The following is a 22,650-nucleotide window of genomic DNA, read 5'->3' as shown; positions in this document are numbered from 1 at the left end:
TGGATGAAGCATGCGGCCCATGTCCTCCACTATTATGAGTAGAACCTGAAGGTGTGCTCCCTCTTCATCTTTCCTAAGTTTCCCAGCCAGCTGATGAAACTCTTCCAGAACTGTGTCTTGTGATTTCTTCTCCACTTCTTGGGTTGTCATTGTGACTAAGTTAAGGAGTAGTGTCGTTGAGATAGTAAAGATGGAAGAGATTGGATGAATTTTAAATTTTCAAAGATGGAATAGAAAAGGGAAAATACCCAGTTGGGGTTGTCTTGAAGAATAAGTTAGAAAGTTAAAGATGAAGTAATTTACAGATTCTTGAAGAATTTTGGATACCTTCGCAATTTTGTGAGAAGCTATTCTGGGGGCAAGATAAGCCAATCCAATAATATTGATCATCTTCCTGAAATATATAAAGAAAACAGGAACTGAAACCCCATGAATAATTGCACCAAAGATCCCAAAGCCATTAACACACAGTCCTAAAAATCTGCAAATGTAAATAGTTTCAGCAATGAAACTCAAACAAAACAAGAAGAAGAAGAATGAATTAGAATAGAAAAAGAGAGAAGGAATAATGGACGGCCGTCCCTTTAGTGTGGACTGCCGTCCATACATAATGGACGGGCATCCATTAGTTATGGACGCCCTTCCAAACTTAAGGGATGCCCGTCCACAATTTATGGACGGGCGTCCAAATTTTTTTTTATTTTTTAAAACAAATTAAGTTTGGACGGGCGTCCCGTATTTGAGGACGCCCGTCCAAAATTAAGGGACGGTCGTCCACAACCTATGAACGGCCGTCCATAATGTTTTACAAATTTTTTTATTATATTTTATTTATGGACAGGCGTCCTTTAAATGGGGACGTCCGTCCCTTGTATATGGACGCTCGTCCATATAATATGGACGGGCGTCCATGTGAGTGAATGGCCGTCCAAATTTGATGGACGGTCGTTCACTAGAAAAAAAAATTGTAAAAATATTTAGATGTGTGTTACACGTAGGCCGGTACAGAATTTCGGTGTAACTTTTTCGGTGTCTGTAGTGTTATTGTTAAATAAATATGGTTACTACGTGCTGCCGTTGTGACGGCAGAAGAGTGACAGCAGAAGAGTGACAAGAGTTTCTCTCAATAATGCAATTTGAATATATTTTTTAATTTTATCAAACTCTTAACAAGATAGCTATCAAGGACAAACGTATAATCATGCTTGTATCTAATTGATTATTGATGAAAGTTAAACAATTATTATTATCGAGATATATTATAATGATGCTTATGGTTTTATAAATCATGTGTGGTCATTTGGTAAAGACTAAAGACTGGGTATAAATATTTTAGTTAGAGAATTTCATCCGCTGGTACCAATCTATCTCAAGTGAGATCAACATAGATAAGTATTTTATTGGTTTTAGGGGTAGATTGAAATAAAATCAATAAATCTTAGAAATATTTGGAATGAATATAAGTATTACACTATTATTTCTACAACTACTTTAGTTTTAATTGAACTCAAAATTATAAATTTACTTCACTCTCCTCTCAATGGGATATGAAATATTAATCTTGTTTAAGTTAAAAATAAAAAGAAAAACCCAGATTTAAAAAAAAAAAAAAAAATTTCTTCTCAAAAGATTAGCCTTTTCTTTCAATATAATTTTATTTATTTATTTAGGCCCCGTTTGGTTCATTATTGGGTAGTTTTTAAAATAATCTTTTGAAAAAAGTTAAATTGGGAGGATATTACGATGTAGAATTTTAAAAATTAACATAAATACCCCCTTATATTTATTTATTTACCAAACAGCCCCAAATATAATATTCAAAATTAACAAAACACCCCCAATCCACTCATAAATAAGGACAACCGGTCACCACCGCCGGAGAGTGGCCGGAGTTGCCGTATCAGAGTATGATAGGCTCGATATTGTCCGTTGTGCGCCGATATAGCCTTTTCCGATCAGATCTACCATGAATCTGGCTGGAAAAGGCCAGATCTGCGGCTAGATCTGGCCACTGACCGCCAGATCTGGCCGCATTTGGTCGTCAACGACGGCCAAAGATACGGCCGTCGTTGATGACTGTCTACGGCCAAAGATCTAGCCGAAAAAGGCTAGATCGATGCACTACCAAAAAGCTTTAGCTGATAGTGTGTCAATATACCAGATTCTGTCCAGCTTTCGACAATGGTGGCCGAAATCTGGTAAATTTTGGTTGTTGGGGTGTTTTTATCAATTTTTTAAATTTTCTTTGGAGGTTATTTAGTTAAATTAATAAATATAGGGAGATTAAGAGAATTGAATAATTTAGAAAACTATTTTCAAAATAGATGAAATAAAGTTAACGTTTTTTAGGAAAACTAAATTCCCAACAAGTTTTCCCAACATGTGAACCAAGCAAGCCTTAGAATTTACAAATATGCAGCGAAGCCAAATTAGTAACCGCCTTACAAGGGCAAAAGCGGAAAAACAAGCATAAGAAGGTTTAAAACCTGAAGCCGAAAAAAACTGAACGCGAAAATTATCGCTTGAGTATATGCTTCCCCAAGGATGCTCAGATTCTCTCCATCTTCTTCGTTTCCATAGCACGCAACGAAATATCTCTCTTGCTCCAGTAACTCGATCTCTTTCTCCGACGATGGAGGCAATACAGAGCAGACTGGAGACATGGATCAGAGATCAGAAGGCCAAGATGCTGAAGGTGTCATGGGGCCCACTCCAGTGGAGAATGAGGTGGCCGCCTTGGAACGGTAACGACAGAGAACAGAGGAAGAGGATTCAGGAAGAGTATGAGAGACGAAAGAAGCAACTTCAAGATCTTTGCCGAGCCTTTAAGGCCGAGTCTGTGACTGATCTTCAGGACATTTTTTGTTGCATGGTGCTCGCTGAGTGCGTTTACAAGGTAATAATCTCCTTTTTACCAGAAACATTATGATTATTATCGTTTATGAACTTGCGAAACATACATGTATTGTTTGATTGTTTTTTGCTTGTAATTGTCTAATTTATTGCCTCAAATTTTTGCGAAATTAAGTGCTCTGCTGTATTCCTTATATTTTACTGTTCTTTTAATTATGCTAATTTTAGTTATCAGGTATTTTTAGTTCATTTGAAAGAATTAGGGTTATGTCGCTTCTTTCTTGTATTGATTAGGAAAACAATGGCGGAATACTTGGGTTGTAAAGAAAATTATATAATCTTAAAAGGGAGAATATCTTTAATTGTTTATTGTGTTCTGAATTTTACAAACAATGACTGCAGGAGTGGGTTGAGGCGAGAGAATATTGTATTACTTTAGTATTAGCTTTTATGTCAGAATTTTTACCTTGCACAATTTAACGGGCTTCTTAAGCAATAAATTTGGTTCTAAATGATCATAGTGATCTGAGTTTTTGTGGATGAAGGGGAATAATGTTGAAAGGCCAAATTTGACAATTCATTGTTGTACTACTCTTGGAAACGANAAGTTAGTAACCTAAGACAGTCATGTCAGGAAACGGAAGATGCTCTGTCTCAAGGCATGGAGAAATTGCAATCAACTCTTGCTGAAACTGTACTTGTTGGTCAACTAGTAGAAAGAGATTACATCCCACGGATATCTACTGCAATGGAGAAGTTGGAAGCTCTAGTCGTCTTTGTGAACCAGGTAAGAATAGCTAATGTTTCTATTGCATGCTATCTGTACTTTCAATATCTTTCAGTAATCCATTTTCTGATCTGTCAATTAGTTCTTTATCAGCACATCTGATTTAAATGGAGAAACTTTCTAGTGAGTCGAATTTGCATTTCTTCTACTTCTTGTCTAAATAGGTTGACCATCTTCGCCAGGATACGACGCTACAGCAGATGTCTCGTATCCTAACAACTCGCCAAGCAGCTCGAGGCTTGCTTGCGTTGGGGGAGTACTTCCAACGACTTAGAGCTCTGAGTTCTATTTGGGTTACTCGTCCTCGCGAGCCTGCGTAATCTTATACCAGAAAAAGGTCTAAAAGCACAAAAATCTCTGGAAGATCCTCACGGTCCAAACTTTGTTTCCCCCATCAAAGGTACTTGTGGACTTCTTGTTAAAAACATAATCTGCATCCTTTCAGCTGTTGACATTTTTGAAGCAACCACACGCACGCGTCCTGAGAAATTGTAAATATAAATAGCCTTTTTACCCCAGAGGAAGTTAAGTTTGTAATTAAATCAATCTTTGATGCATGATGTATGTTTTTTCATCTTTTAAAGAACATATTTAGATTTTATACTTTGGAGTACCGTTGTAATGTCGTCATGCAAATCTTTACAAGACCACAATTTTTGTTTCTTATGTTTGTTGCGTGAATCGTGTATGAATAATGTTATACTTTCTCACGAACTTACTAACCGTCTTACTCACTTTTGTTAAAATTACATATAGTACCCGTACTATGCTTTATGTTTATAACTATTAGTTAGACGGTTAATAAGATCATGAGTAAGCATAGCATTACACATTGTATATTTCATAGTTGTTTTATGTTCTTCGAGTATAGAAAGATACTTGAAAAACTTGAAGTAGTAGTGTACTTAAATAAAGATTTAATCATTGTGGCTAGTGGCAGAACGAAAGAATGCTCATTTTATAACTATTAATTCATTCTAATGTAATGAATTGGAAATCGATGAAGAGAGCCAAATCAATTCATCTGAAACCATCACTTTCTTTGGACTTCAATGGTTCATAGTTAATAATCCGTGAGAGAACGTTCCTTTATCGTCTTTCAAAAAAGGGTCTTTACCATATACAACCCTAAAACTGAAAAGCGTAACCACAGCCTCCACCAACTTCAAAAACTATAAAATATACCCTCACCCCCGACTGTTGGTGTTGGAGGTCGGAGCTGTTAAAAACTTAAAATGGATGACAAGGAGGATAAAATTGATATTTCATACAAATAGAGAAGATGAAATAAATTTAAAAAAAATATATATTAACTTTGATGGGGGTATCATAATACAATTTTGAAAATATTTCAACAATTTCTTAACAGGGGTTACAAGCTACATTGTCAAACCCTAAATCTCCCTTCATTCAGTTTCTTCATATACCTGATTCGTGAGAAAGAGCCAGACTGAATACTTGGTATGTGAAAACCCATTTTTCCTTCAATTAATCCATCAATAAGTTTGTTTTGTTGATTGATTTTTGTTGTTAATCTTTATTTGAAACTCTGATATTCTTAATTTTGAATCCCTTATTTCACTTAATCGGACTCCGTTCTCGAAACCCACTTAGTTAAGTCACTTCTAGTGAAAACCCAGATTCAATTTTTCTTTTTTATTCCTCTAGTTGCAGAGCTCCGGTTAGGAAGATCCAGAATAGCGCGTGAAATGGGATGGAGAATGGAGATACAGTTCACTCGCGCCAAATATGGTTACAAATCACATTGTCAAACCCTAAATCTCCCTTCATTCAATTTCTTCATACGCCTGATTCGTGAGAAAGAGCCAGACTGAATACTTGGTATGTAAAACCCATTTTTCCTTCAATTAATTCATTAATAAATTGGTTTTGTTGATTGATTTTTGTTGTTGTTTATCTTGATTCGAAACTCTGATATTCTTAATTTTGAATCCCTAATTTCGCTTAATCCGACTCCATTTTTGAAACCCACTTAGTGAAGATAATATAATGTGAACGCCACTGTTTGTTTACACAGTGATAGATAATATAAGATAATTTTTTTTTAAATTTTTCTGTTCATAAGAATATGAAGAATAGAACACGCAATAATTGGGGATAGAAACATCAAATAAAACTTATATATACATACAACAATTACTGACGGACAGAGTTGGAGTTGGCAGCTAAATTAATATATTAATTTATTATTTCTATGTCATATTCTGGTTGGGTGGCGTATTTATAACTGTCAATCAAGGAGAAGTCAATTGGAAATAAAGTATTAATGTTAATTTAATCCGTTCTTATTGTGATGTTTTGATTGAGTTATTAAATTGATACCCTTTTTCCCTTTTTCTTGTTTTAATCAGTCAAATTAATGTTTCCCTTTTTCTTGTTTTGCGACATCATGTCATATGACTAATTAATGTGAATGAAGAAGGTCAAGTTGCCAGAAATCAGTAATTAAAGACTATAAATTAAATATATATTTAAGAACATGAATAAGAATTCAGAACCTAATCCNTTAATTTAATCCGTTCTTATTGTGATGTTTTGATTGAGTTATTAAATTGATATTAGTCAAATTAATGTTTCCCTTTTTCTTGTTTTGCGACATCGTGTCATATGACTAATTGATGTGAATGAAGAAGGTCAAGTGGCCAGAAATCAGTAATTAAAGACTACAAATTAAATATATATATTTAAGAACATGAATAAGAATAATATTAGTTCAACAATTTATTAGAAGTCAACTAGTTACCAAGTGAAAAACATGAAGCAGTGGTTGGGTTGTTAGTGCCAATCACCATAGGATTAAGTTAACTGGGGCAAGTCAATTAGAAATAAAATATGAATTTAATTATTAATTAATTAACTTAATACATTTAGCATATATATTGTCAATGAATTTATGTGTTAGTTAAATTATGTGAAAATGTAAAACAAGCATCTATTACAGTTCTGATTACGTATAAGCATCTTTTCCCTTATCCTGTTATATATGATTGGAGAAAAAAAATATTAAAATTTCTAGTGATTGATTCCTAAAACTATTCCAGAACTTCATTCACAATGAAGGACCATAAAATTACAAAAGCGAAAATAGAATCGTGATCGATTGTCATGACAGAAATATAAAAATACATCTTCATTAGATTTATTCTTAATTTCAATTAAATTACTTCTAGTGGAAACCCAATTTCAAAATTTTTGTTTGCATGTTTGAAAATGTTGAGCCCCATTTCAATTTGATGATTACAGGGACAGAGTTAACAGTAAATAGTGGGCAATGTAGAAGGTATATTAAGAATTTAACAAAATTGTAATGATTTGGAAACTTTTGGATGCAAGGAGAGGTAAATGTGAACCGTTGCTGAGGAATTTCTTGTGTGTGAATTGATGAATTTGTGTCACAACCACACCGGATGTGAATGGCTTATTAGTTGTTTGTTGGGGTCGCCTTTCACACCAGATGTCAAAGGCATCTTCTAGGAAAGGAGATAATTTGAAATGCTTAGAGATTGATGCAAATACTCAATTATATGATGTCTTGGCTTAGCTCTTTATGTTTTTGTTAATGTCAAGTAATTCTCATCACTATAAGTTAATGGCTGTTGCTTCTTCTTCCTCTTCTTCTCAAGAAAAGTATGATGTTTTTCTTAGTTTCAGAGGTGAGGATACCGGCAATAATTTTACTAGCCATCTATATGCCGCATTGTGTCAAAAAATGATCAATACATTCATTGATGACGAGCTTAAAAGAGGGGATCAAATTTCTCCATCTCTTTTTAATGCAATTGAACGGTCAAAGATTTCCTTGATCATTTTCTCAAAAGAGTATTCTTCTTTGTTATGGTGCCTTGAAGAACTTGTAAAGATCCTTGAATGCAAGAACAGTTATGGTCAGATTGTAATTCCTGTTTTCTATGGTGTGTACCCGTCAGATGTAGGGAATCAGATTGGGACTTTTAGGGATGCATTTACTAAGCTTGAAAAACGTTTCAAGAGTTCGGAAGAAACATTGCAGAGATGGAGGACTGCTTTGAGAGAAGCTGCCAATCTATCTGGCTTTGATTCAAATGTCATCAGGTAACTGTTAATACTTTTATTTTCTGCTGATTTTTTGTCTTTCATTTAACTTATTTGATTCTTTGTTTCAATTTAGCATTAATCATTGGTTGAACTATTTAATATTTTTTAATTGTGTATCACTCAACGGTCGTCCACATGTGATGTTAAATAGAAATATTGGTAGACTTGATGTATGGAAAACTATTGTTTTATATTAAAACTAAGCCATATGTACTCTTAGATTATTACTTTACACAGAGAAAATCGTGTTGTCTGACAAATTGATGTCTTTTTGGTCTCTTTGGGAGAGGAAAAAAAATAAATAAATAAGAACCAATAATATGAAGTTAAAACAAGTGATAAGTTCTTTGGCATTGAGGGTTTGGAGAGAAATGTTAAAGATATAGTGGATGCATGAAAGATATCAAGTTTCAGCGACAATCTTTTAAATTTTTTTGTTTTGGAGGGCTGATCCTGTGTTAATGTTTAAATATGATGTCATTTGATAGCAAACTACTAGTTCAGTTTTTTATGAGGTAGCGTAACTTCTATTGATGTTTTTATTAGGCTATATAATGTTTAGTAAGTGGACTCAAACATTCAAGTCAATTTACTTATTTAGGAAATCATTACTTGTTAAATCTTGTAACAACTCTTTCTAGCGTTGAATGTTTCTCATACTCTATTAAACTTTGTTATCTTCATATATGTATTACTTTTAGCCATGCATTTTCAGTTTTAAAAATGCATTTTAACCTTGTTATCTGCCTGTATGATTTATGGGTGAAGAATTAAACATGTCCTATATGATTTAATTGGTTTATCAGGATTTTTAATAATGCTCCATGAAAATCTCCCAATTATTAGTAATATTTTTAAACTTCGGAGAAGCCTAATTAATAAATTTCATGTAAATATGACTTTTGTTCCAAAAAGAAAATGATTATACAATAATCTCAAGTCATAATGCAGGGAATGATCTTGCAATGTTTTTCACTTGTAGAAATAATGTAGGGCTAGGCCATTATTGTTTATATTGTTATTATTGATGTAAGATGTTGATTGTATTTTACAGTTTTCCAAATTTGTTACTGAATGGAACTGACACAGGCTTGCGGGTCCTAAAAGAAGTGAGTATCACTTGAGTGAAACTTGGAGGTTGAAATCTTCTTATATAAAAGGTAACTTAAGTTCAAACCCATGAGCTTATTATAGCAGGTTGGAACAAGTTGATAGGATAACCTTTTACATCCCCATATCTCTCCAATGGTAAAATGTGAAAAAATGACTTATGCAAATTCTGCACAATGTGTTAGGAAATTCAAGGCTTTGCACTCCATCATTTATGGGGTTTCTTGTTTGCCTGATCTAGAAGATATGCGAAATCTTGGAACTCTCTATGGTATTCTGTATAGTTGTTGTGGTTTCCTGCATAATAGTTCAATGGTTTCAAGGTAGAGTTTACTTTTTGTTGCCTTATGAAGCTAGCTTTCTGCAATTTATATTGGTCATTATATTTGGTTTTGTCTTGTTTTGCATTACTATATATTTGGGTGAATCCATGCCAGGCCCTCTAGGTTTTGCAATTTGAAGTGCTATTATTACTTAATATCAAGCATTCATCTGGTGAAGGCATGGTCTTTTTTTTCTTCTTTCAAATAAAAAACTCATTGCCTCAAAGTGCGAGGGAAATTTGATAATTTCTCCTCTGACAAGGATAAAAGGCCAAATTGAGGCAGCAGCCCATCCCATGCATATTGTGTTACATCAGGTCGCACAATTCTTTTTATGAATTATTCTTTCAATTCCTGAATTGTGTAATTTCCTCTTTCTGATGCTAGTCAGTTTGCAACCAAGTAATGAAAGAAGTTCAAGCTGACCAACAATGGAAGACAATACCACCTGCTTTGTTCAGAATCGCAAAATTGACAGTGATTGTTTCAGTCTTGCTTGGTCTCTGGTGCACACACTAACGATAACCTTTTCGCTGGCCAGTGGACACATATTGTGATGGATGTCATTCTGAAATTCTCTGGATTTTCTTCCCTGGAATTCGGATTATGTTGCTGAAATATTTAATTAGATATGTTAGATGAAGGCTACTGCTATATAATCTTTTACTGCCGGATGCTTTCTGTGTTGTGATTCAACATAATTACTATCTAATAGTTGGTGATATTTGGTTTTCTTGGCAGTGAAATGATGTTGGTTGCTCTTTCTACTGTTGTAAGCTGCTACTATTTAGGGTATTTATTTTCTGTGTGAAACTCTGGTTGTTTTTTTTCTGGGCTTTTCCGGATATTTTTGCCTTCTAAGGCTGCTTTGTTTTCTTGTATTTGCTTAATTAGTTTGCTTTCTTCTATGGCTATGCTGTGGCTATATAATACCATGTAAAAGTGCATATTACAAGTTTTACGTTTTTGTTTTACAAGTTTCATGTTGTTGTGTTATTGCAGCAATCTATTGTAACAAAAACCCGCTATTGATTGTTTTAAAAAGACACGTCTCAGAACCTGGGGACCTATCATACTTAGTGGTGTTAAAAGAAAATACAGAAATCAAACCGAACCGGTTTCCGATTATCTGAAAAACCGGTTCCGTTTTGGTTCAAAGAAATACAAAAGTCGATTTTTCCATTCGGTTACCGGTTTACGAGAATGTGAGAATTGGTTAACCAAAATTTGTTTTATAAATCGGTTTATTATAAAAATATTAAATTAAAACAAGTTTTTTTGGTGTTCAAAACCAGTTTTCCCCTTAACTGGTTGGGTTTTAGTTTAGGAAAATTTTTAAATCGAAAAACTGATTCAGTTCACAAAATTTGTTAATTGGTTTTAAACACTCTAATCATACTATTACCAAACCTAGAAGTTTAAAATGTTTTTCGACTCATCATAAAACGTGATGAGCATGTGACATGGTCAAGTGATGGATCGGAGAGCAGAATCAGTCTGGTGGAATCGCAAAACAAGACGGCTCTCATGTGTGTTTCAGTAGTGAGAAAGGCACTTAAACGACAGAGAAATGGGGTGGATGAACTCGTCGTTGGCATCAATTTGTATTATTTTTAACCACATTATCAACCATGAATCTCCATTTGTTCATTTTTTTCAGATGCCTAAGCTGTGAGAAAAAGCAGGGTGATGACTGGATATGTAAAACCCACTTTACTGTAATTGGCTTTAATCTATTAATTCTTTATTTATTTTGATTGATTTTTGCTGTTGTTAATATTGGTTCCGTATTGTAAGATTCAAATTTCATTGCTAGTGGGTGGGATATGGTTGCAGGGAGGTGGCAAATTGATTTATGCAATGACCAAATTACCCCTAAAACTGAGTTTCCACAAAATTAATAAAAATATGAATTTATGTTTTAGTTAATTATGTGAAAATGTAAAACAAGCATCTATAGAGTTTTGATTACGTATAAGCATCTTTTCGTATCCGTTATATATGATTGGAGAAAAAAAAATGTTAAAATTTCTAGTGATTGATTCCTAAACTATTCCAGAACTTTGTCCACAATGAAGGACCATAAAATTAAAAGCAAAAGTAGAATCGTGAGATGTCATGACAGAAATTAAAAATACTCTCATTAGATTTATCTTAATTTCAATAAATTATTCTAGTGGAAACCCAGTTTCAAAATTTTTGTTTGCATGTTTGAAAATGTTGAGCCCATCTCAATTGATGATTACAGGGACAAAGTAACAGCAAATAGTGGGCAATGTAGAAGGTATATTAAGAATTAACAAAATTGTAATGATTTGGAAACTTGGGTGTAGGAGAGGTTAAGTGGCACCTTGCTGAGGAATTTCTGTGTGTGAATTAATGAATTTGTGTCACAACCACACCAGATGTGAATGGCTTATTAGTTGTTGTTGGGGTTGCTTCACACCAGATGTGAAAGGCATCTTCTAGGAAAGGAGATAATTTGAAATGTTAGAGATTGATGCAAAGACTCAATTATATGATGTCTTGGTTTAGCTCTTTATGTTTTTGTTAATGTCAAGTAATTCTCATCACTGTAAGTTAATGGCTCTGTGTCTTCTTCTCTTCTCCAAAGAAATATGATGTTTTTCTTCGTCCTCTCCACATAATTTTACTAGCATTTGTATGCCGCATTGTGTCAAAAATGATCAATACATTCATTGATGACGAGTTTAAAAGAGGGGATCAAATCTCCATCTCTTTTTAATGCAATTGAACGGTCAAGATTTCCTTGATTTTTCTCAAAGAGTATTTCTTGTTATGGTGCCTTGAAGAACTGTAAAGATCCTTGAATGCAAGAACATTATGGTAAGATTGTAATTCCTGTTTTCTATGGTATACCCATAGATGTAGGGAATCAGATTGGGACTTTTGGGGATGCATTTACTAAGTTGAAAAACGTTTCAAGGGTCGCAAAGAAACTTGCAGAGATGAGGACTGCTTTGAGAGAAGCTGCCAATCTATCTGGCTTTGATTCAAATGTCATCAGGTAACTGTTAATACTTTATTTTCTGCTGATTTTTGTTTTTCATTTATCATTACTTATTTGATTCTTCATTTCAATTTAGCATTAATCATTGGTGAAACTTAATTTGTTAATTGTGTATCACTCAACTTCATCCACATGTGATGTTAAATAGAAATATGGTAGACTTGATGTTGGAAAAATATTATTTTATATAAAACTAAGCCATATTACTCTGAGTTATTACTTTACAATGAGAAATCATGTTGTCTACAAATCAATGTCTTTTGTGTCTCTTTGGAAAGGAAAAAAAAAAAAAAAACAATAAGAACCAATAATATGAAGTTAAAACAAGTGATAGTTCTTTGGCTTGAGGGTTGGAGAGAATGTTAAAGATATAGTGGATACATGAAGATATCGATTTGACATGACATCTTTAACTTTTTTGTTTTGGAGGGCTGATCCTGTGTAATGTTTAAATATGATTCATTTGATAGCAAACTCTAGTTCAGTTTTTATTGAGGTGTTTTATTAGGCTATATAATGTTTAGTAAGTGGACTCAAACATTGAAGTCCATTTCTTAGTAGAAATCATTACTTGTTAAATCTTGTAACAACTCTTTACAGTTGGATGTTTCTCAATCTATTAAACTTGTTTATCTGCATTATGTATTACTTTTAGCCATGCATTTCAGTTTTAAAATGCATTTTAACCTTGTTATCTGCCTGTATGATTTATGGGTGAAGAATTAAACTGTCCTATATGATTTAATTGGCTTATCAGGATTTTTATAAAGCCATGAAAATCACGAATTCTTACAATTTCTTCATATGCCTGATTCGTGAGAAAGAGCCAGACTGAATACTTGGTATTTAAAACCCATTTTTCCTTTAATTAATTCATTAATAAATTTGTTTTGTTGATTGATTTTTGCTGTTGTTAATCTTGATTCGAAACTCTGATATTCTTAATTTTGAATCCCTAATTTCGCTTAATCAGACTTCATTTTCGAAACCCACTTAGTGAAGATGGAATAATGTGAACGCCAATGTTTGTTTACACGGTGAAAGATAATATACGATAAATTTTTTTTTTTTAATTTTTCTGTTCATAAGAATATGAAAAATAGAACACGCAACAATTGGGGATAGAAACATCAAATAAAACTTATATATGCATACAACAATTACTAACGGACAGAGTTTGAGTTGGCAGCTAAATTAATATATTATTTCTATTTCATATTCTGGTTGGGTTGGCGTATTTTTAACTGTCAATCAAGGAGAACTCAATTGGAAATAGAGTATTCATTTTAATTTAATCCGTTCTTATTGTGATGTTTTGATTGAGTTTTTAAATTGATACTAGTCAAATTAATGTTTCCCTTTTTTTTGTTTTGCGACATCATGTCATATGACTAACTAATGTGAATGAAGAAGGTCAAGTGGCCAGAAATCAGTAATTAAAGACTATAAATTAAATATATATTTAAGAACATGAATAAGAATTCAGAACCTAATCCTTCTAAAATATTAGTTCAACAATTTATTAGAAGTCAACTATTTACCAAGTGAAAAATATGAAGCAGTGGTTGGGTTGTTAGTGCCAATCACCATAGGATTAAGTTAACTGGGGCAAGTCAATTAGAAATAAAATATAAATTTAATTATTAATTAGCCTTCAATTAATTCGTAATAAATTTGTTTCGTTGATGATTTTTGTTGTGGTTAATCGTGATTCGAAACTAATATATCTTAATTTGAATCCCTTATTTCACTTAATCTACTCCATTTCGAAGCCACTATTAACTCACTTTAGTGAAAACCCAGTTTCATTATCTTTTTTATCCTCTAATTGCAGAGCTCCGCTTAGGAAGATCCAAGAATGTAGATACAGTGTCATTCGCGCCAAATATGGTTACAAATAGCATTGTCAAATCTAAATTGAGCACATCTGATTTAAATGGAGAAACTTTCTAGTGAGTTGAATTTGCATTTATCTGTGAAATTGAAGTTTTCTTCTACTTCTAGCCGTTTGTTAACTGGCTGATGATTCAGTTATTATTCTGGCCGAAATTCTGCAAGCCTGTGATGTGAGACAAATCACCCCTCTTTTCTCTTCCCTTACCTTTTAAGCCATCTTCTTTGTATTGAATTTGTTATTTTGGTGGTTTAATGCATTCATGATGTGTAGGCAATATCATTTTCGCGATGTATTCAAAAACCGTAGTCAAATTTTCCTCGAGTGCTTCTCTTTTACTGCAAATCTAAGTGTGGTTACAGAGTCTAATATGGATATTCTCTGCTGTTGAATTTTCTTTGAATAAGATTTCATGATCGGCGACCAAACCACCATTGGTGTTTCGTTAACAAAAGTGATATGATTGATAGAAAGTAATATATGGATCTTAGCATAGCATGGTTCTTTAATTTTCGGGTTCATACCATCTGAACTATGTTAGTTTTTAAGTGGAACATCTTGACATGTTACCAACTTTACAAGTTCTTGTCCAAACAGGCTGACCATCTTCGCCAGGAAACGCTACAGCAGATGTCTCGTATCCTAACAACTCGCCAAGCAGCTCGAGGCTTGCTCGCGTTGGGGGAGTACTTCCAACGACTTAGAGCTCTGAGTTCTATTTGGGCCACTCGTCCTCGTGAGCCTGCCTAATCTTGTACCGGAAAAAAGTCTTACAAGCGCACAAATCTCTGGAAGATCATCGCCATCCAAACTTTGTTTCCCCCATCAGAGGTCCAAGCTTTGTTTCCCCCATCAGAGGTACTTGTGGACATTGTTGTTACAAACATAATCTGCATCCTTTAAGCTGCTGACATTTTTGAAGCAGCCACACGCACGCGTCCTGAGAAATTGTAAATATAAATAGTCTTTTTTACCTGAGAAGAACTTAAGTTTGTAATTAAATCAATTTTCGATGTATGATGTACATTTTATCATCTGTTAAAGAATATATTTAGGTTTTATGCTTTGGGGTACCGTTGCAGCGTCGTCATGCAAATCCTTACAAGACAACAGTTTTTGTATTTCTTATGTTTGTTGTGTAAATCGTGTATTTCATAATGTTTTCATGTTCTTCCAGTATGAAAAGATACTTGTTCTTGAAGTAGTAGTGTATTTAATTGAAGATTTAGTCATTATAGTTAGTGCGAGAATGAAAGAATGCTCATTTTATAACTATCAATTCGTTCTATTCATTCTAATATAATGAATCTCAAACCATCACTTTCTTTGGACTTCAATGATTGGTTAATAATCAGTGACTAAACTTTCTTTTATCGTCTTTGAAAAAAGGGTCTTTGCCTGACGCAGCCTCCACCAACTTCAAAAACTATAAAATATACCCTCAACCCCGACTGTTGGTGTTGGAGGCCGGAGCTGTTAAAATGGATGACAAGGATGATAAAATTGACATTTCATACAAATACAAAAGATGAAATAAATTTAACTTTGACGGGGGGTATCATAAAACAATTTTGAAAATATTTCAACTAAATATTTTAACAATTTCTTAACAGGGGATACAAATTACATTGTCAAACCCTAAATCTCCATTCATTTAATTTCTTCATATGCCTTATTCGCTGAGAGAAAGAGCTAGACTGAATTCTTGGTATGTAAAACCCATTTTTCCTTCAATTAATTCGTTAATAAATTTGTGGGATTGATTTTTGTTGTTGTTAATCTTGATTCGAAACTAATATATTCTTAATTTTGAATCCCTTATTTCACTTAATCCTACTCCATTTCGAACCACTGTAACCACCTCTAGTGAAAACCCGTTTCATTATTCTTTTTTATTCCTCTAATGCAGAGCTCCGTTAGGAAGATCAAGAATGTAGATACAGTTCATTCGCGCCAAATATGGTTAAAAATAGCATTGTCAAACCTAAATCTCCTTCATTCAATTTCTTCATGTGCCTGATTCGTGAGAAAGAGCCAGACTGATACATTGGTAGTAAAACCCATTTTTCCTTTAATTAATTCATTAATAAATTTGTTTTGTTGATTGATTTTTGGTTGTAATCTTGATTCGAAACTCTGATATCTTAATTTTGAATCCCTAATTTCGCTTAATCAGACTTCATTTCGAAACTCACTTAGTGAAGATGGATAATGTGAACGCCATGTTTGTTTACCACGGTGAAAGATAAATACGATAATTTTTTTTTTTTAAATTTTTTGTCATAAGAATATGAAAAATAGAACACGCAACAATTGGGAGTAAAACATCAAATAAAACTTATATATACATACAACAATTACTAACGGACAGAGTTTGAGTTGGCTGCTAAATTATATATTAATTATTATTTCTATTCATATTCTGGTTGGGTTGGCGTATTCATAACTGTCAATCAAGGAGAAGTCAATTGGAAATAAAGTATTAATTTTAATTTAATCCGTTCTTATTGTGGATGTTTGATTGAGTTTTAAATTGATACTAGTCAAATTAATGTTTCCCTTTTTTTTGTTTTGCGACATCATGTCATATGACTAATTAATGTGAATGAAGAAGGTCAAGTGGCCGAAAATCAGTAATTAAAGACTAAAAAACTAAATCATATTAAGAACATGAATAAGAATTCAGAACCTAATCCTTCTAAAATATTAGTTCAACAATTTATTAGAAGTCAACTAGTTACCAAGTGAAAAATATGAAGCAGTGGTTGGGTGTTAGTGCCAATCCCATAGGATTAAGTTAACTGGGGCAAGTCAATTAGAAATAAAATAAAATTTAATTATTAATTAATTAACTAATACATTTAGCATTATATTGTCAATGAATTATGTTTTAGTTAAATTATGTGAAAATGTAAAACAAGCATCTATTAGAGTTCTGATTACGTATAAGCATCTTTTCCCTTATCCTGTTATATATGATGGAGAAAAAAAAAATGTTAAAATTTCTAGTGATTGATTCCTAAAACTATTCCAGAACTTTGTCCACAATGAAGGACCAAATTACAAAAGCGAAAATAGAATCGTTCGATTGTCATGACAGAAATGTAAAAATACATCTTCATTAGATTTATTCTTAATTTCAATTAAAACTTCTAGTGGAAACCCAGTTTCAAAATTTGTTGCATGTTTGAAAGTTGAGCTCCATTTCAATTTGATGAGAGGGACAAAGCTAACAGCAAATAGTGGGCAATGTAGAAGGTATATTAAGAATAACAAAATTGTAGATTTGGAAACTTTGGGTGTAAGGAGAGGTAAACGTGAACCCTTGCTGAGGAATTTCTGTGTGTGAATTAATGAATTTGTGTCACAACCACACCAGAGATGAATGGCTTATTAGTGGTTTGTTGGGTTGCCTTCACACCAGATGTGAAAGGCATTTCAGGAAAGGAGATAATTTGAAATGCTTAGAGATTGATGCAAAGACTCAATATATGATGTCTTGGTTTAGCTCTTTATGTTTTTGTTAATGAAGTAATTCTCATCCTGTAAGTTAATGGCTGTTGCTTCTTCTCCTCTTCCCAAAGAAAAGTATGATGTTTTTCTTCGTCCTCTCCACAATATTTTACTAGCCATTTGTATGCGCATTGTGCAAAAAATGATCAATACATTCATTGATGACGAGTTTAAAAGAGGGGATCAAATTCTCCATCTCTTTTTAATGCAATTGAACGGTCAAAGATTTCCTTGATCATTTTCTCAAAAGAGTATTCTTCTTTGTTATGGTGCCTTGAAGAACTTGTAAGATCCTTGAATGCAAGAACAGTTATGGTAAGATTGTAATCCTGTTTTCTATGGTGTATACCCATCAGATGTAGGGAATCAGATTGGGACTTTTGGGGATGCATTTACTAAGCTTGAAAAACGTTTCAGGGTTCGCAAGAAACATTGCAGAGATAGAAGACTGCTTTGAGAGAAGCTGCCAATCTCTGGCTTTGATTCAAATGTATCAGCGTAACTGTTAATACTTTTATTTTCTGCTGATTTTTGTTTTTCATTTAACTCATTTGACTTATTTGATTCTTCATGTCAATTTAGCATTAATCATTGGTTGAACTACTTAATATTTGTTAATTGTGTATCACTCAATGTATCCACATGTGATGTTAAATAGAAATATTGTAGCTGATGTATGGAAAAATATATTTTATATTAAAACAAGCCATATACTCTTAGATTATTACTTTACAATGAGAAAATCATGTTGTCTAACAAATCAATGTCTCTTGGTCTCTTTGGAAAGGAAAAAAAAAAAACAATAGAACCAATAATATGAAGTTAAAACAAGTGATAAGTTCTTGGCATTGAGGGTTTGGAGAGAAATGTTAAAGATATAGTGGATACATGAAAGATATCGAGTTTCAGTGACAATCTTTAAACTTTTTTGTTTTGGAGGGCTGATCCTGTGTTAATGTTTAAATATGATGTCACGATAGCAAACTACTAGTTCAGTTTTTTATGGATGTTTTAATTAGGCTATATAATGTTTAGTAAGTGGACTCAAACATTGAAGTCAATTTACTTATGTAGGAAATCATTACTTGTTAAATCTTGTCACAACTCTTTCCAGTGTTGATGTTTCTCATACTCTATTAAACTTTTTATAATTGCATTAGTATTACTTAGCCATGCATTTCAGTTTTAAAATGCATTTTAACCTTGTTATCTGCCTGTATGATTTATGGGTGAAGAATTAAACATGTCCTATATGATTTAATTGGTTTAAGGATTTTCAATAAGCTCCATGAAAATCACCGAATTATTATTAATATTTTAAACTTTGGAGAAGCCTAATTAAAAAATTTCACGTAAATATGACTTTTGTTCCAAAAGAAAATGATACAATGATCTCAAGTCATAATGCAGGAATGATGGCAATGTTTTTCACTTGTAGAAATAATGCAGGGCTAGGCCATTATGTTTTTATTGTATTATTGATGTAAGATGTTGATTGTATTTTACGTTTTCCAAATTTGTTACTGAATGGAACTGACACAGGCTTGGGGTCCTAAAAGAAGTGAGTATCACTTGAGTGAAACTTGGAGGTTGAAATCTCTTATAAAAAGGTAACTTAAGTTCAAAACATGAGCTTATATGCAGGTTGGAACAAGTTGATAGGATAACCTTTTACATCCCCATATCTTCAATGGTAAAATGTGAAAAAATGACTTATGCAAATTCTGCACAACGTGTGTTAGAAATTCAAGGCTTTGCAATCCATCATTAGGGGTTTCTTGTTGCATTTGATTAGAATATGCGAAATCTTGGAACTCTCTATGGTATTCTGTATAGTTGTTGTGGTTCCTGCATAATAGTTCAATGGTTTCAAGGGAGTGTTACTTTTTGTTGCCTTCTGAAGCTAGCTTTCTGCAATTTTATTGGTCATTATATTTGGTTTTGTCTTGTTTTGCATTACTTTATTTGGGTGAATCCATGCCAGGCCCTCTAGGTTTTGCAATTTGAAGTGCTATTATTACTTAATATCAAGCATTCATTGGTGAAGCATGTCTTTTTTTTTTTTTCAAATAAAAAACTCATTGCCTCAAAGTGGAGGGAATTTGATAATTTCTCCTCTGACAAGGATAAAAGGCCAAATTGAGGCAGCAGCCCATCCATGCATATTGTGTTACATCAGGTCGCACAATCTTTTATGAATTATTCTTCAATTCCTGAATTGTGTAATTTCTCTTTCTGATGCTAGTCAGTTTGCAACCAAGTAATGAAAGAAGTTCAAGCTGACCAAACAATGGAAGACAATACCACTGCTTTGTTCAGAATCGCAAATTGACAGTGATTGTCAGTCTTGCTTGGTCTCTGGTGCACACATAACGATAACTTTTCGCTGGCCAGTGGACACATATTGTGATGGATGTCATTCTGAAATTCTCTGGATTTTCTTCCCTGGAATTCGGATTATGTTGCTGAAATATTTAATTAGATATGTTAGATGAAGGCTACTGCTATATAATCTTTTACTGCCGGATGCTTTCTGTGTTGTGATTCAACATAATTACTATCTAATAGTTGGTGATATTTGGTTTTCTTGGCAGTGAAATGATGTTGGTTGCTCTTTCTACTGTTGTAAGCTGCTACTATTTAGGGTATTTATTTTCTGTGTGAAACTCTGGTTGTTTTTTTTCTGGGCTTTTCCGGATATTTTTGCCTTCTAAGGCTGCTTTGTTTTCTTGTATTTGCTTAATTAGTTTGCTCTTTCTATGGCTATGATGTGGCTATATAATACCATGTAAAAGTGCATATCACAAGTTTTACGTTTTTGTTTTACAAGTTTCATGTTGTTGTCTTATTGCAGCAATCTATTGTAACAAAAACCCGTTATTGATTGTTGTAAAAAGACACATGTGGTAGAACCTTGGGACCTATCATACTTAGGGGTGTTTGAAAAAAATACAGAAATCGAACCGAATCGGTTTTCCAGTTATCTGAAAAATCGGTTCGGTTTTGGTTCAAAGAAATACAAAAACTGATTTTTCCATTTGGTTCCCAGTTTATGAGAATGTAAGAAGTGGTTAACCAAAATTTGTTTATAAATCGGTTTATTATAAAAATATATAAAATATTAAATTAAAACTGGTTCAGAACTGGTTTTATGGTGTTCAAAACCAGTTTTCCCCTTAATTGGTTGGGTTTCAGTTTAGGAAAATTTTTGAATCGAAAAACTGGTTCAGTTCACAAAATCGGTTAATCGGTTTTGAACACCCTAATCATACTATTACCAAACCTAGAAGTTTAAAATGTTTTTCGACTCATCATAAAACGTGATGAGCACGTGACATGGTCAAGTGATGGATCGGAGAGTCGAATCAGTCTGGTGGAATTGCAAAACATAACGACTCTCATCAGTAGTGAGAGAGGCACTTAAACGATGGGGAAATGGGGTGGATGAACTGGTCGTTGGCGTCAATTTGTATTATTTTTAATCACATTATCAATCATGAATCTCCATTTGTTCACTTTTTTCACATGCCTAATCTATGAGAAAAAGCAAGGGTGATGGCTGGATATGTAAAACCCAATTTACTGTTATTGGCTTTTAATCTATTAATTCTTTATTTATTTTGATTGATTTTTGCCGTTGTTAATATTGGCTCTGTATTGTAAGATTCAAATTTCATTGCTAGTGGGTGGGATATGGTTGCAGGGAGGTGGCAAATTGATTTATGCAATGACCAAATTACCCCTGAGACTGAGTTTCCACAAAATTAACAAAAATATCTTTACTTTTAAATAACTTAACATAAAAAATTCAATAAAATTACCTACAACATAAAGTTTTTAAGAACAATTTAAAAGGCCAAAAATTAATATAAATTTTAAGAAATTTTTTAACTTGGTTGGTTTTTTAATTATTTAAACCCACCCCCCCTCCCTCCTTTTTTTTCTTTGAATTTAACATAATTTTAAGACTTTTGGGTTTTTTTTAATGATTATATATATATTTTATTAATTTAACATAATTTTTAGGCTCTTCTTTTGAATTAAAAAAAAAAACAATTTAGGATAATATTGTCATTTAGTGGTCAAAATCAATGAACAGTTTGATTTAATGGAAAAAACTAATGGCAGGAAGGTGGTTGGATAATTCGCATAACATAGGGACCAACTTGTCAATTTTGAAAACCACAAGGGAGGTAATTGGTTTAAACCCTTATTTTTAATTAGATAGTCTCACAACCATAATGTTATAATTTATTTTGGATTTAATAAAATTCACCTTGAGGACTCTTGAAATTTCCTCACAAGGTATTTGTAGTAACAATTTTTCAGTTGTCATCATCGGTTGGAGCTTTTGGTGTTTAATTTAGCGGGATTAATGGTAATATGTGTTACTTAGGTGATAAAAACTATATTAAAACACTAATTATAGGAGGTAAATTGTTATTTCTAAAACCACAAGGAAATTAGTATAATTAACTGTAATTTTTATTAGCTTCCCACTTGCACTTATGATTTATAAATCCTTTTTTTAGTTCCTTTGCAAAAAGTGATTAATGGTTAAACAAATAAAAATTATATAATTGTATTTAACCCAGTTAGGGATTTTATATATACACCACAATAGTTGTCATTTTGAAATTTCTCTTACATTTTATTCCAGGCAATCGGATGATCATGTCGGAATACAATTTAATTATGTATGTTGGATGAAGCTACTGCTATGTTAATGTAGGCGATGTTTGGTTTTTTGGATAGTTAAATAATGTTAATTGCTATTTAATACTATTGTAACCTACTATTATAATGGTGTTTTGTTCTGTTATGTTCTAAGTAGAGTAGTGTTCGTAAGAGTAGGTTTTATGTAGGGTGTGATTGATATGGGCTTTTTTGGGATGAATGACTAAAGAAGCACAAATTATGGGTATTGGAACTAGGGGTGTTCAAAAGCGGTTAACCGAACCGAACCAGATTTTCAGTTCGGGAAAATTTTCTAACGAAACCGAACCGGTTTTAGGAAAAACCGGTTTTCAACCAGTTTTCCCAC

The 22,650-nt window shown here is 32.9% G+C and overlaps 2 protein-coding genes across 11 annotated transcripts; both read left to right on the top strand.

The window, feature by feature from the left end:
• Window positions 1-2,632: 2,632 nt before the first annotated feature.
• On the top strand, window positions 2,633-15,263 carry LOC116113646 (transcription factor TGA4-like). The gene is made up of 3 exons (XM_031399800.1): window positions 2,633-2,896; window positions 3,416-3,640; window positions 14,691-15,263. Exons 1-3 carry the CDS (start codon window positions 2,633-2,635, stop codon window positions 14,841-14,843), a joined length of 642 nt encoding a protein of 213 aa, XP_031255660.1. The 3' UTR covers window positions 14,844-15,263.
• Window positions 4,999-10,029, top strand: LOC116113644 (TMV resistance protein N-like). 10 transcript variants are annotated; one of them, XM_031399798.1, is made up of 5 exons: window positions 4,999-5,101; window positions 5,309-5,482; window positions 7,307-7,732; window positions 8,825-8,895; window positions 9,560-10,029. In XM_031399798.1, exons 3-5 carry the CDS (start codon window positions 7,371-7,373, stop codon window positions 9,685-9,687), a joined length of 561 nt encoding a protein of 186 aa, XP_031255658.1. In that variant the 5' UTR covers window positions 4,999-5,101; window positions 5,309-5,482; window positions 7,307-7,370; the 3' UTR covers window positions 9,688-10,029. The 10 variants fall into 10 exon arrangements, 8 of the variants coding, with proteins under 8 accessions (XP_031255658.1, XP_031255651.1, XP_031255654.1 ...); XR_004125457.1 differs by lacking the exons at window positions 4,999-5,101; window positions 5,309-5,482 and adding an exon at window positions 9,031-9,168 and having other exon boundaries at window positions 6,965-7,732; window positions 9,556-9,645; XR_004125458.1 differs by lacking the exons at window positions 4,999-5,101; window positions 5,309-5,482 and adding an exon at window positions 9,031-9,168 and having other exon boundaries at window positions 6,965-7,732; window positions 9,560-9,616.
• Window positions 15,264-22,650: the final 7,387 nt, after the last annotated feature.

This window comes from Pistacia vera, unplaced genomic scaffold (genome assembly GCF_008641045.1).
Source record: "Pistacia vera cultivar Batoury unplaced genomic scaffold, PisVer_v2 Contig687, whole genome shotgun sequence".
NCBI lineage: Eukaryota > Viridiplantae > Streptophyta > Magnoliopsida > Sapindales > Anacardiaceae > Pistacia > Pistacia vera.
The sequence above is the reverse complement of the archived record's forward strand: the minus strand, read 5'-3'. Positions and strand labels throughout refer to the sequence as shown.